The 15,380-nt window shown below is 35.4% G+C and overlaps 1 protein-coding gene across 1 annotated transcript in view; it reads left to right on the top strand.

Annotated features, from left to right (window-relative positions):
- LOC104074142 (regulator of G-protein signaling 12-like) overlaps positions 1 to 14,195 on the top strand; it is a gene marked incomplete at its 5' end in the record, with an annotated part of 32,935 nt that extends 18,740 nt beyond the window's left edge. Inside the window, 2 exons of the mRNA XM_009574168.1 lie at positions 1,775 to 2,392; positions 13,543 to 14,195. Coding sequence (XP_009572463.1) covers positions 1,775 to 2,392; positions 13,543 to 13,907 — 983 coding nt within the window. The remainder of the gene's footprint in view (positions 1 to 1,774; positions 2,393 to 13,542) is intronic.
- Between the last annotated feature and the right edge of the window lie 1,185 nt (positions 14,196 to 15,380).

Here is a 15,380-nt window from a genome sequence, read left to right as displayed (position 1 = left end):
TAGAAAAAAATCAGAGGACATATTTTACCCACAGATTAAAATTTACTGCTGATGTTACCTAATATGCATATCCAAAATCTGGTTATGCACAGTTATATGGCAAATGAATGTTCATCTGTGAATAAATGTCCACTGACTGGAATGGAAAAAAATGCTGTGACTAAAACTTTTATTGCAAAGTAGATGTTTGTTAATGTAAGTGTTATTACAAAATATTAGTGCATTTTAAATTATTTTCTGTTGCTTACTATTTTGTTAACTTGTTTTCCATATTTTAATATTTTCATTTTTCTTCCTAGGGCTGAGTAAAACATTAACATAATTTGAAAACTTCAGAATTCGAGGCTTTCACATTTTATTTTGAATTTTGTGAAATTTGTCCAAGTTTGGAAAATACGTACTAAATGTTGTAGATTGTTTTTTAATGAAAAAAGAAAAACAACTGTTCTATGAAGTTTGAAATTTCAAAAAGGAACATTTTTGTATGACACATACTAGAATGTTGCATGTTTTAATATGCATACTGCCATTTTGCAAAACTTTGGCAATAAGAAGCATTTTGAAGCTTCCATCTTGGCTACATTCAGATTTTATGGCATTTGACAAAGCATGTTAAAAAGTCATTTTTACAAATACATTGCAAAGCCTGCCAAATATGAATAGAGGATTAGGAATAAGGTCATACAAGTGCAAGTGTATTACTTCATATTACACTAAGTTAAAACTGATACTAACGTTTTGTGCTTTATTTTGTAATGGCTTTTGCTTCAAACAGTATTTATAAGCTAGGTTGAAACTATTGATTTTAATTCATCAATGCTCTCTTCTTGAAAAATTAGGATATGCAGAGACCCTATATTAAGAGTTACATATTTTTATATTTATATGTTTTGTACCAAAGAGTCTGTTAATTGTTGCGATGTTTCTTTTTTGAGGAGTGGTATAATTCTTGGCTTATGATTGATAAGTTTCTTGTTGCCAAGTTTTGACACTTTCTAGAACAGTGGTGATTTACTATGAGTATTATTTATATATAGAAACATATTAAACCATTGGACATCATTAAGGACATGATCAGAAAATCACTTCTAATTGTGTTAAAAACTCTATAAAAAAAAAAGTTGCCCCATTGCTTTTAGTAATGGCTCCTTTGATGGTTATTGACTACCTATATGCTGCTGATTCATTGCAGTGCAAAGTAAAATGGGGTTACTTAAATCAACTGATCATGCCCCATGATGATATCATCCTGGGTTAAAACTACACCATGAATTGAATTTAAACTGTGATAAAATACTATTAAACTGAGAGAAATTCAATATAACAAGGAAGTTTGCAACATTTTGAATCTTTGAACTTTCAAATGGCGTGGCTATTTTTGAGTTAAGATGGGTAAAAACCATCCAGAATATAAAAATGTGCACCCATTGTCAGTAAGACCAGAGCCTTGTTTTGTATAAAGAATTTAAAAATCCTGTGTGTGTGTACAGATTTATTAACTGCATAAAATAGAAGATGTGTTCAAGGCTCAGTGAATTGCAGCTGTTCTAAACTGCAAAACTCTTACAATAGCAATCCTGATGGTCTTAATTATAGTGATGCTAGTGAACATTGCTGCAATTGAAAAAGTTCCTAATAAACATGGGATCTTATTTCAAGGCAGCATTGAAAGAATTGAAGATCTTCATGGAAAATAAATGTGCTGAAAATGTACGTTTTAATGACATTGCACTTTCTGACAAAAACCTGTCAATTTTGGGTTTTTCCCCAATAGAATTTTTTGAACTCATATCCAAAGCTCAAAGTAACAGAGCAGATGACCAACGTGGACTGCTAAGGAAAGAAGACCTTATTCTTCCTGACTTTCTTCGTTTACCGCCCACTGGACCAGAACCATCCTCATCTACTCCCACAGGCCCTAAAGGCCTCAACAAGCGAGTTTCAAAAAATGATGGCAAGGATGGATGTACATCACCAAGTGGAAAACAGGAGTCCGTACAAAACTTTAATGAAAATTCAGTTAAGAAAATGGGTTATTCAGAAAATAAACATAAATCTGCTCTGACAGCACTCCACAGTCAGAAGACTTTCAGTGTTCCTTTTAATACTGCATTGTCTCCAATTCCGCATGCACAGGAAAACAATGCAACAATATGGAAAAGGCAGTCAAGAGAGTTACAACCTGAAGGCATACAGATGGTAGATGATGAGAATGTGGCAGACTTGACTCTTGTGGCTGAAGGAGATATTAGTAGCCCTAACAGCACTTTGCTACCACCGCCACCGCCAACACCACCATCAGACATCAGTAAACTCACAGAAGCCAACTATCCACCCCCAACTCCTTTTGCAGGTAATCAGGAAAAATCTGGATATCAAAGATCCAATTCAGGTATTTCTAGATTTTAATAGTCTTTCCTTTCATGTAAAACTACTTTTCCTTGGCACTGTTAATCAGTATTTGGCACCCATTAAAACAAGAAAGAAAATTCTCTCTGCACCTTAATTTTTTTACCAAAAAAAAAAAAAAAAAAAAAAGATTTTCATTGCCTTAGTCTGTCCTAACTGTAATATTTCTGGTTGCCTTTAACAATGTACTTTTGTTTGGATTTAGCATGTGGCCAAAAATGGACACATGCAGACAAACCTTTAAAATACATCCATATGCTATAATTATCTCATTCTTTACCCTAGGAGTACAAAACAGGATATCAGCATTTTGAGCTGCATAACACTGTTGCGTTCCAGATTTTCTGATCCATTTGCCATAATGAGATACATGATTAGGGTTGGGAAGTTTAAGTGCTTTAGCAGGAACCCTAATTATGTGTTGAAAATTACAGTACTGTTTATGATTAAAATTTGAAATGGATAAACCTTAATTTAAAAAATATTCCTCTAATAAATTAGATATTTGTGACTAAAAATAAAAATGTTACAGTTTTTTTTTAACCCATACTTTGCTACACAGAGAAATAGATTGCATCTATCACACTTTCTCCCACAATATTCACATGTGAAATAGCTCTTTCTATTAGATAATTTTAAAGAAAATATGTAACTTTTTTTAGGATGTAAGTTTCATGGTCTAGCAATATCACAGAGCAATATTAGCCCAAGGCTGAAGTATGGAATTTCTTTATAAACATGGACTCTAATAATAATTGCTATTACCAGAAACAAGAGTTTGAAGACAATGGGTGTTGTGACAGTGACGTTTTACAGTCATTGTACTGTACATTTTAATGTAAAATATGAGAAGAGGTATCTATGTGCCACATTTATTTTTGATGTTTCACAAACATATGGTGCCATAATTTGTATGATATCATTTCTTTGTGATGTGGGAATATACATTTTAATTATTTATCTTTTTACACAGAGTATTTGATACTGTTCTTTATCTGTATGGTTGATGATTTGTAAATACTTCTTTGGTTGTTGGATGCTTATAAATGGCAATGCAAATTATTTCATCCTCTTGGTATTTTAAAAACAAATTCCTTTATTAGTAGTATTTGAGAAATGTTCTATAAGTGCTACCACTTAATTTCTGAAAATGAATATTGAACAGATTTGTAACCAGTGCCTACAAATAACAAAACCACAAAATGTACTTCAGACATATTGATGTGTATTGTGCATAGATTTGTGTTGGTGTCTTTCTGATAATATGACAAGTGTACAACATAGGTATCAATTTGCATATTTTTCAGTGAGAACTGTTAAAAAAACCATTTGCACTTAAAAAAAACTTCATGAATTTACAATATTTTAATGCATGCCATACATTTCTGTGTAACCACTGAACTGTAGCTTTCCCTTTTCCCACTTTCTACTTTTTACTTTGTAGAAATCTTTGTGTAGTTTTCACATGTATTTTGTATCTTTGTTCTCTCAGGAGTAATAAATTCTAGACCTAGTTACGCAAACTGGTTTTAAGCTTTGATTTTCTTCATTATTTAAAAACAGTTCTTTCAGTCCTGGATTAAGAATTCTGATTGAAATTATCTTCTAATAACAAACAGATTAACAGATATGAACTAGCAATTACCATGAGGCAAAGTTGACAAACATTATATTTGTTAATACGGGCAAATGCTGTCTTGAGATGCTGATGGGTCACATGTGAAATCCATAGCATTGACATGTGCACCAGAAGGCAGATAAGACAGGAGATTTCTTTTAAATGAGTCATAACAGGAACTCCTGAAAGGAGAGTCTCTTCTGTCTTTGGGTTCTTGGGCTAAACTTTATATTCATTACTTTCCTTCTTATTTTAAACTAAAGCAATTCTTCCTTGGTTTTTAAGAAATGAGCTGGTGATCTCAGTTCATTTGATGTGGAGTAACCAATATAACAACCTCTTTATTTGGTAGTCTTGGGTAAGAAATGAAGGGTTGGATGGGTGCTGGGAGACGGCACTACCCTTTTTATTCTTAGAGGTGGGTCCTACATAACAGTACTGTGAAGCCTAATTTAAAAAAAAAAAATACTGCAGGGAAGCTTGTGGTGCTGTTACCTAGGTCTCGTTGTGTTCTGGGGGCTGAAAATGTAGTTTTTCCAAAAGTCACTGTGTTCCCACATAGTTGTGGGCCTCCATGAAAGAAAATGAAGCAGTTGAAAAGACTGTAGCAGTTCCCCTTTTAAAATTACTGAGACTTTTCCACAACAAATAACTAATATCCTACATATTGAATTTTTTTTTTTTTTACAGATTTTAATTTTCATGTATTCCAACTGGTCTACTCTACTTTCACTGGTGATTCTGTTTTATTCTTCTGTCATAGTCACCTATGAGAGACCTCCAAGTAATCAAACAAAATAATTTTGTAAAACTAAAATCTTAGTTTCTCTTAGCTTTGTGACAAACCAGATTTTAACTGTTTTTTTGAGGAATAACAAAAAGCTAAAAGAAAGATATAACACACCTTCCTTTTTGGCTACAACCTTATTGCATACACTAACTCTATTCTACACTCCTCTCACAGTACACTACTGTTTTATGGGAACTGTATTCTACAAAAGAACGGTGATTTTATGGAAAAAGTGGGCTGAAACAAAACTTTTCTATTTTCATGATTTCATGGTGTTTGCATGGAAAGACTATTCAATGACATACAGTAATTATAATAAAGACTGCTGGAAACTATCTACAGTCAGTAATTGATACTTCAAAGGACTAAATCATTAATAATGGTTGCTTTTTTAAGTGCTTTAATGGTTCTCCATTCATAATCTCTTGTCAATGGAAAATGCATTTCTGATTGGTTTATTGAACTAAAATGTTGGGATAAAAAGAAAAATAATGACTACATAATTTAAAGTGGTCTGTAATCTTGGTTTCAAATTAGTATAAAGGCAGATGACATGTATTCTTACACAATGCATTGGGCTTTTATACATTGGGTTTATATATGCTGGGAAAAAGGCTGGGGAGGGATGAAGTAGTCCCTCACATTCTGTAGGGGACAATTCTCTAACTGCAGACTTATGTAGCAGTCAGACCAATATCCATCCTTGTAACGGGTAACTCTTGAGGTTTTTTTGATTTAAAGATCTAGAAAGCAAAATATGAATAATGGCAAACAGCAAAATGAGGTTTTCATCGCTCAGAGCTTTTGAGAAAAATTTTTCAAACACAGATCTTAACTTTCTTAAATAAGTGAAATGCGTTTATGCTGTAGTAATATTTAGCTATGAAGTACATATCAAATCAGTTTGCAATACAAGAATCATTACTGATTCTAGTTGTGTTACTCATCAAGAAGAAAATATCTTTATTTTTGAATAAGCCTGCTAGTTCTGGCAAATTTCCCACTTGAAAAATCAGGGCTTTCAGGAATCTGCACACAAATTCTGAAATGCGCTTACTTCATGCCTCTACGTATAATGGTGGTGGTACCCATCTGTGGAAGAAATAACTTAATTATTGTGTGGTGTAATTGGCTTGAAGTGATGCATTCGTTTTTTGAAAGTGTTTAAAAACTGATTTAATCTCTTTGGTTTTGTTTTTTTTTAGATTGTATGGTATAGTCTAGGTACTTCGAATGTTGTCCATTTTTTCCCAAGGGTTAGGCACGTTCATTACCCAAGTGAAAAATAGCTGTCACGTGTAGAGGCAGTCTTTCAAACCTTTAGTCCCCTCAAGAGCTGTGAATATCAGGCCAGAGGCCTTGCACTAGATTATTTATTCAGCGATTTTCCACTGGGGCCAGTGAATTGTTCACTGTGATTGTTACCTCTGCTAAAAGTAGGTGGGCATTTAGTCTCAGTAGCAATTGGGCTTTTTCAGGGAGTACTATTTCATCCTTAGGACAATTTGCAGCAATCCAGACTGAAGGTGCAGAGACTGTAGATTTGATTCCATCAAATTGTTCTTCCTTCTCTTATTAAAAAAATCCTGCCCCCCCCCCCCCCCTTTTTTTTTTTTACATTCAGGATGGGAAATATTCTTAAAATGAAGTTGCAATTACAGTCAATGGAATTGTTGCCTACCAAGTAAGAAGGTTTTTTTTTGAGTAGATGTATAGACTGGTTCCAGCAATTCAGTTGAATAAAGAGTTTATTCAAAACTCCCTTTTAATAGGTTTATAATGTCATTGGTTAAGATAGAGAGCCAGCTAAGGAAAATAAAAGCATGGTAAACTCTCTGGAATTACACTTGAATAGTAAGGCTATGAAGATAAAGGATGAATTTAGACTGTATAAACAATTACTTAATTTGTTCTGAAGATACCGCTTTGTTTCTGAAATAGATGGGCAATGGTATCCTCAAAATAAACTTGCTTCTTTTCTTATTGGAAAGAATTCTTTCAGAAATAGGATAGTTAATACCAGTGCTAATATTTTTTTGCTTTGAAAGATAAATTACGCTGAAGTAAAATGCAGGGTGGACTCTCAGAGCCTGGGGCTGGCTATTGTTCCCAAAGACAAAAAAAAAAATTCCCAACTGCTCTTTTTTATTATTCACAGAGAGGACGCAGTACGCTGCAACCAAGGAATAGCGATCAGATAATATCAGTGGTATTTCTATGACTTTCACTTGTTGGCTACTAAACTTTTCAGTTATAAGGGTAATGAATTCCAAGTGCAATAAACTTTGTGATAGTTAAGGAGATTAAAAATGATCATGTGTATATCTTAAAAGTAAACTTTCATTTTTGTAATAAATTCTATAATATTTTATGTAATTGATATTTTACATAATCCCTTAATTCACGTGGCATATTTTAGAGAAAATCCAGCAGTGTTTCCTATGTAAATCAAGATAGCCATATAAATGAAAGCATAAATGAAACAAAAATTTAAGAAAAGGAAGGGATTATGACTAAAAGATGTAAAAATAATGTATTTCTAACAAAGGCTGTTGTCCTGCAGTTAATTATATTCTTACTGGCTCTGTGTTGTTTTATAGAAGATAATTGGATTCTGAATCAATATAAAGAAGCACTGTGGGGATTGAGTAATACTAAGGCCATAATCTGTTAATCCTTGTTTAATCAGAGCATGATTAAATTGGAGAATTACATGTAGTACATGACTGAGATCAATAATAAACAAAGGAGAAGGAGACTCATGTTAAGAGTAGACAACGGGGAAACGAGGAAGGCTTTGAGGGATAATTATTTGAAATGTACGCTTATTTCAGTCAAACAGCAAGATATGCATTTTAGAGAGAATTACAATTTTAACACTGACTAGATAAAATGTTAGAAAAATTACAACTGCTCTTTGAACCAAATGCACGCAGGCTAAAACCAGATCTATTCAAACGCATGACTTGCATTTGGACGTTCAAATGAACTTAGTTGAATTACTAGTTGAAATGTAACTGGTAGCCCTGCTAAACCACATTTTAGAATTTCTTAATTGAAAAACAACATAATGAATGGGAGATTAAATTAAAACTGATTGAAGTAATTCAATCTGCTATTTCCCAACATAGTACTCTTTGCGATAATTAAACCTGCTGTTACTGACTACTGATGGAAAAGCAAACCCAATGTTAACAATAAACGCTGGAAGATCAAACTGAGGGCTGAATACTTTTAGGCTGTTGCAGAGGTGTTTTGTCACGCCTATTGCTTGGAAAGTGTTCAAAAATTATTTCAGTTTTAGCGGTGGAGAAACAGAAAGTTTAAGCAAATTGGCCAGCATTACTGAGGGCATGCATGTCACGTTGGATCAAAATTTCAGCATTTCTTATTTTATTTCTTCTCGGACTGTTCCTGGCTTTTAAATGACGTGGTGCGCAGTTGCCTTCAGCAGCTGTTGTAGCCGTGTGTATAAAAGGTCACTGCCCGCAGCAAACACCGTTTGCAGTGTTTCCTTTTTTGATTAAGTATGCCACTGGTGAGCAGTAGGAGTCATACCAGCTCCCTCTTCTATGTAATACTCAGAAATTGTCTTTCCAAATAATGTTTTGTGCTTTGTTCTTCTTGCAAATGCTTTTCAGATGAGCGCAATGAAAGAATTTCTATCCGCCCTGTGTTTCTAAACTTAATGCTGCAAATGTATTCCAGAAATTCCCAGGACAAAAGTAAATAGACTGATAATACAGAGTATTGCTGCTTTGTAGAATAATCCATTTCCTAGCTTGATGCCCTCATTGTTATTGAGTCAGATTTCAAGGCCCTGAGCATATGCTGCCGTTGGTGTTTCATCATGCAAGTGAAATACAGCGTTTAAAGTCAAATTTCCTTTGAAAAGATTTAGCATAAACTGTAGGTAGGAACCTTTTACTAAATCCTCTTTCTCCTCGGTGTTGTATCAGTTAAGAGATAAAAGGAAGGAAACTTTTGAAGGGAATTTAACCTGCAGAATTCTAAATCTTAAATGCAAAGTATCCTTCTCCCTTCGGAAGCATAAACCACTTTGCAAACTTAAAAAAAAAAAATGGTTACAGTACTAACAGTACATCAGCCATTGTGGAAGTTATTTGTCTACCACTTAAAAGAATCCACATCTGGGAAGCCTAAAATTTCACCATTTCACAGGAGTTTAGAGTAGGAAGGGAGAAGTGTCTTTCCCAGAGTGCAACTGCCAGATTACATGTATCTTAAGGAAAGAGAGTTACTCATATTGAAAAATTTCCAGGACTTCGAAGTGAACACCACTGCAGAAGTGACCATCACAGAGCTCCTTTTTTATAACCTCATGTAAAAAAAAAAGCTCTCTCAGCCAGCATGTTATCAGCTTAGGACAGGTTGTTGCATGGAATCAGAGATGAGAACAGTATCTGCCCAATCTCCCGCGTTAAAGAACACACCAGTCTATGAATTTGGGGACTGAAAATGACTCATTGCATTTGGAGGTGGTATATGCCAGTAAATAACCAATTCCAGGAGTTGTTCCTGAAAACTTTGGTGATTTCTTTTCACAAGAATTATGCTTCAAAAAGATTCTTATCTGCTGTAAGTCAACACCAAATCATTACACTGGAGCTCATTCTTTTTAACTGAATATCTGATACTCTCTGACATTAGAAGTTGAATGCCTGCAATCAACGGTATAGAAGTTACCTTTGTGTTATCTTTCAGTAGAACTGAGAGCCGTTTAAATAGTAAAGTTGGTTTTGGCAAGAACAATAGGATTTTAGCAAAGGTAGAATGCTAAGTGAAACACTGAAGCTACATGGAAAAGGTGTCTGTCTATATGGAAATGGTGTTGGGAGAATTATGACAGAATGCTAAATTCTATTCCATATATGAAATCCACTAAGTATGGACTTTCAAATGCAGAGCTCATCTCATAGTGAAACTTAATAAACATCTACTTGCTTTTATAAAAAAAGATAAATATGGTGTGAATGGAACTATATTGAATATTGATCACTTAAAAACAAAGGTGCTGAATTTCAGATCAGATCTAAATTATGCTTTAACAAGTGAATCATAACTAAAATTAGCATATTGAAAATAAATGGATGTATAGAAATAGTATCATTGCAAGATGTTGTGGGTGGACCTTTAAATCCCAAGCATCTGCACTGAGTTATGGTAATTTGATTCTATCATCTACCTTTGACAGTTAGTGCTGTTCCTGAAATTTCCAGGTTTTTTGTAACCTCGTCTTTGCCTGGAATTTGGCCAAATGCTCCCTTGGTCCTAAACTACTTGGAAGACAATGTCTTCCAGTATCTTGCTTAGATCTTACTTAGAGCTTGAGGAATATTTTATACAGAAGAACAAAAATTCCCTTAGTCTTCCTCTGTAATGATACTTTTCCATAATTATAATGTTAAATTCAAAGAGCTTGAGAATAATACATAAAATCAAAATTTCAGAAAAAGAGAAATATTGCTAAAGGAAATCGAAGATCAGCCAAAACCCTGCCTGATCGTTTCCCTTTTGAAAAATGCAGACCGGTACACCTATCCTTCTAAGCAGTCATTTAGCTGTGAGTCTGTAAAATAGCAGTCTCCAGTTTAAAGACAGAAGATAACAGGCATCATCCCATCTTTAAACCAGCTGGAACATATTAATGGGATCAGATGCACAAGAAAATTTCCTTAGAGCTGCGTGGAATGCTTAGCAGGGGAGCCGAAGATTACCAATAGGCATGATCATGCTATTCCAGTCTGTTTGGAAATTAATCTGTGCAACTACTGCTCCAAGCACTGGCTTCCTTTCCCTTCTGAAGTTAGGTAGGACATTTGACAGATTAGATTCAGGAAATTGTAATATCATTCCTGACATGCTTTATGCAAGGCAAAGCAATCCGCAGAGATACCCATGGAGGTTTTCATCACTTCAGTGCAGGAATATGTGAAGAGAAATTTTAAATGCGAAAGCTCTTTGCACCTTAGACGGTGCCCTGCATAGCTAAGTTTGCTCAGGTATTTGTTACTCAAAAAGAGAATATGAGAAGGAGACCAGTGCAGAACTGTCATAGGCATCATTTAAGCCTCATTATAAGGCTCCACTGAGTACATGCAAATCTGGAGTCTATTTTAAAACTTGTGGGATACATTTATACACAAACTGTTTTTGGGAATCTCTCCTATTATTCGTGCTAAAAAGCCTTGCTTCATAAATGCTTTGTGTTTAAAAATGAGAAAAAAAAGCACATTAAAATATTTTTTCAGTGTAGTGCTACTCTTGAAATCTTCTTCCTGTTTGGTGTAGATGAGCCAAGATCTTTTCTACCCTGCCAGGAAAAAAGAAATCATCTTCACAGTATCACACCTTAGTAATTCCATATTCCTTTGAACCAGTATTTTAGATAAGACCTTCTCTGTTACTGTCCTGCCTCTAGTAGTAATTTATTAGATGCTTCAGAGGGATTGCTCCTGGGAAGGGCATTAATAGCAAAAACTGCCCATAGTACGGATTTATTCCTCTTCACATGCGCTTATGTCTTGTGAAGCCTGAGAGCTAACATTGACCTTATTTTTGCTTTGTTCCTATTAGACAACTTGCAAGCCCAGTTGCTCCGTGTGGTGACTCAGTGACACCATAATTCCAGGACTTAATGGCATTTCTTATATGTAGCTGTAGACAGACTTAGCAACCAAATAAATACAGCAATACTTACACCTTCCATAGCGTTCCTCAGCAGGAGTTTCCAGCTCTTTCATCTGTTGTACCCTGTTAATGCAGGCTGTATCTTTTGACTCTGGAAAGTGTCTCAGCTTAGTTCAAGTCAACAGAGCTATGAGACCTTGCACCACCATCAAAGTTGTTTCGTTACACTACATTTAGGAGAAGGACGTATTCTCAATACTAGGACAAGTGGATGACTCATGCTCTGTCAATGCAAACTATTCGGTGTAATTTATCCTTAGTATGGCCTTTTTGAAATTAGTATCTCTTTTAAACCAACATGAAAGGAGAATCAGAGATCTTCCTCAAAGGGCATAGAATAGTAGATTAAAAAGATGAAGAGTACAATTCAGTACATTCATGTTAAGATAAACATTTTAGAATAGAAGAATAGCATTTTACACCACAGCCATGCAAACAGCAGTTAAAATTAAGCCAATGTTTGGTTGAAGTAGGAAGATGTAAACATGAAGTGTAATATAATCCCATTAAATGTTAGCTGTAATTTAGTAGTCTGGAGTCGTGCTGGGCTAGCAGGGCCGAGAAAGCTTTCTGCCTTCTCTCTGCTATTGCTCAGCTGATTTGTTTGGAGTTTGAACTAATTCCTCTGGATGTGAAAAAAGGCAAGCATTACTGATGTGGAATATCCACATTATTAATGTGGGCCTGCACTGTAGCTAAAGCACTAAAATAATACTGCACTACTTAGAATTTTAACTTATTTTCATTAAATAGAAAGCTTTAACCCTTGAGAAGACCCTGGAGTGATTTGATTGAAACAGTATGAAATTGCTTTTTTTGTCCTTTTTGTTTGCATTTTTCCCCTTCTTCACATCAAAAACTTCTTGATTATGACGATTATCCATTGAAATTTATTTTTCTTGCAAAAAACACTGTACACCTCACTTCATGAAACAAACACCAATAAAAGATTTCAAAGCCAGCTATGGGATTTAACAACAGAAGTCTGATGGGATTTGTGTGACTAAATGTGCTAGTCAGACACTTGTGTGTGGTCAATAGCGTAAAAGTGGTTTAGGTAAGAGATGTTGGACAAGATGGTATCTTTTAAAAGACCAGCTGGTATACATGGAAAAAAGAAATTAAATGTGAAATGGAAGCCCTTACTCAGGTCTGACTTTGTGCCTTCAAAGGTCTTCTATTTTTTTCTTGGATATCAGTTGGTCTAATAAAAGCAGTTCTTTTTCCCTGCAAATTTTGCCCATTTTTATATCATGATGGTGGGGGCACCTCAACTACAGAAATCATGTCAATAACCATTGTGCAAATAATGAAATCAGCTCCTTTTTCATCCTTCCCTTCTTGTTGCCTGTTGACACAGGCAAACCAGCTTTATCTGCAGTTGCTTTAACAAGTGCCTAGCAGTTTGCGGTGTCACGCCTAACGCAAAACTACCTTTCGGGGAGCTCAAGGTTTTAATCTAGGGTTAACCTGGGACAAAGTGACAACTTTGTATGAATAGTGCTAGAGAATAGGCCCGAACCCTAACAATTGTGATTTTAGAAGCGCTGTACCAAAAAGAAACTTCAAGGTTAAAAAAATCACACGTAACTCAGGTGTTTCTTGAATGTTTAAAGCCCTCCAGCAGACTAAGTTATTTCTTTTCTTCTTGTCCTGTAAGCCCTGGCCCATAATTGCTTGGTTGCAGTTCATGACAGTGAACTGCAGCTTCAAATCATCCTTTCTTAGTCTGCTAGAGAATTAATCTCTAGTCGATTTTTAATGGAGTCTTTTTAAAAACTCTGAAAAATGCTAAATTAAGACAGATACATATTAATATTTTACATGTCTCTTTGAGATCTACTCTTTAGTTACCTACTTGGTGCATCAAGTCTGCTGTATGGGGCAGAGGAATATCCCAGCTGACTATCTACCATTAGGACCTCAGAGAAGACTGCGATATTGAAAACTGCTAAAAGCCAGGAGATACATAACTCTTCTGTTTTGTGTTTTTTGTTTTTAATTCTTCTGTTAGGTGCAAACCACAGAAAGAAAAAAGATTCACAAGGGACTTCAGGAAACTCTTGTGAGCAAACCTCGCACAAAGCGAAGACCAGCCGAAGCTTTAGTCCTCCTGGTGTGAGAGAGAACCCCAGTACGGAGCTCCCTGTAAACAGGATAATCGATGTGGATGGAGTCAAACTGGAAGACACTGGGACACGCTCCTGTGACGATTCTGAAGGGAACCTCAGCTTTGAAGGTTATATCTCTGAACTGAGATCTTGCCAAGGGAGGATGAGGACTGGAGTTTATAGGACATCAGACCTTCCATCTCTGATTACTGTCAAGAGTGAGAAGAATAAGGGCACTGAGAATCAGTATAAAGCTACTTTTGTTTAAATCTCTGTTTTTAATTAAGAGTCCTGGTATTTTTGCTTGGCATCAGCAGCAATGGAGATATCCCTTAGAGACATGTTTCTGCAAGTTATAAGTTGTTTTCAGTACCCGTTGCCTTCAACGAGCCTGCCAGACCGTCTCTTCTGATATGAGTTAGAACCCGTAGAGTGAAAAAATAGTATTTCAATGAAAGTATTGAGCTATTTGTTTTTGTTCTCTTACCGTTTCAGTATCATTTTCCCTGGGATGATTCCATTGCACAGTGCAATTAAAACTATTATTTCCACCCCTACCTTTCTTGTCTTTAATAAAGACAAACTCACTTTAAATTCCCTTATCCAAACTTTTCATTTAAGGTAATTTCACTTTAATCTTCTAATGTTTTTTCCTGGTCTCCAGGATTCCCTGTGTGTCGGTAGACTTTTGAAGTCGAAGTAAAATCAGTTACTGGTGTAAAAAGATTAAGATTATTTTCTTAATACCTTCCTATCTGTCTCATAACGTTTGGGAAGAGGTCCAGGTGGAATTCAGTCTTGTCTAATGCATTGCCTGGATGGATATATGCAATAAGACCGTTGTTATACAAGCAGTAAGAAGCAAAAAAAAAGCTGTGAATTTCCTGTGCTGGGAATAATAGCTGCTCCTGTAGCCAACACTGGTGACGTTTCCATACCAGAAATGTATATACTAATTACATAGTGGTGGGAGGGTCATCCAGGTCCCTACTCATCACTGCTCTTGGTCTCTTAGCTTTGGGGGAAGGCGGATTTTGTTACTGCTCTTTCAATAAGCGGTTAAGTGCCCCTCATTCTTCTTGTCATTAATTCTAGTTTCAGTTAATCTTCTAGCCTTGGGCAGAGTTTTGAGAAAGAAAAGATACTTAAGACTACTGAACATGTTGCTTTTGCCACACGCTCCTTTTCCTTCTTTCCCATTCTTCAGAAGAGGTTATGAGTCTGGACAGGGAAAAGGGTACACGAAGAAATGAGAGCATTGGACCTCTGCTCATCAATGTGAAACAATATTGAGTGTATATATTGAGACCTTCTGGTGGTTCACTGCTTTGAAATTATTTTGAGACTTAAAAAGTCATGTTACATAGCTCCTAGACTGCAGATCCACACAGGCAGTAAGTCTAAAGCATTACAGTAATTATTCATTAACTTCTCTTTCTTTGCTCTTAAAGCCTACCAAGAATCGTGAATTTTCGGAATAGCCGAGAATACTGGAGGCAGTCATCAGTTTCTCAAACTCAAATCTGTAGGATGAGAAAGAGGTACTTGTGATTTTATAACAGTAAAGTAAGATTCCTAAAGCTTAAGAGTTATACATCAAATACTCCAGTGATATAAATGGACATAGCACCCATTAGCTTTAATACTTTAATTTTTTTCTCCTGCTAAGTGATTTTGCTCTTGATATCGAGGAAACCCCTTGTTAACATTAGGCTCAACTCAGTGTGCGACGGAACGAGGA

This window comes from Fulmarus glacialis, unplaced genomic scaffold (assembly GCF_000690835.1).
Source record: "Fulmarus glacialis isolate BGI_N327 unplaced genomic scaffold, ASM69083v1 scaffold4323, whole genome shotgun sequence".
NCBI lineage: Eukaryota > Metazoa > Chordata > Aves > Procellariiformes > Procellariidae > Fulmarus > Fulmarus glacialis.
Note: the sequence above shows the minus strand (reverse complement) of the source record. Positions and strands in the feature narration are given on the sequence as shown.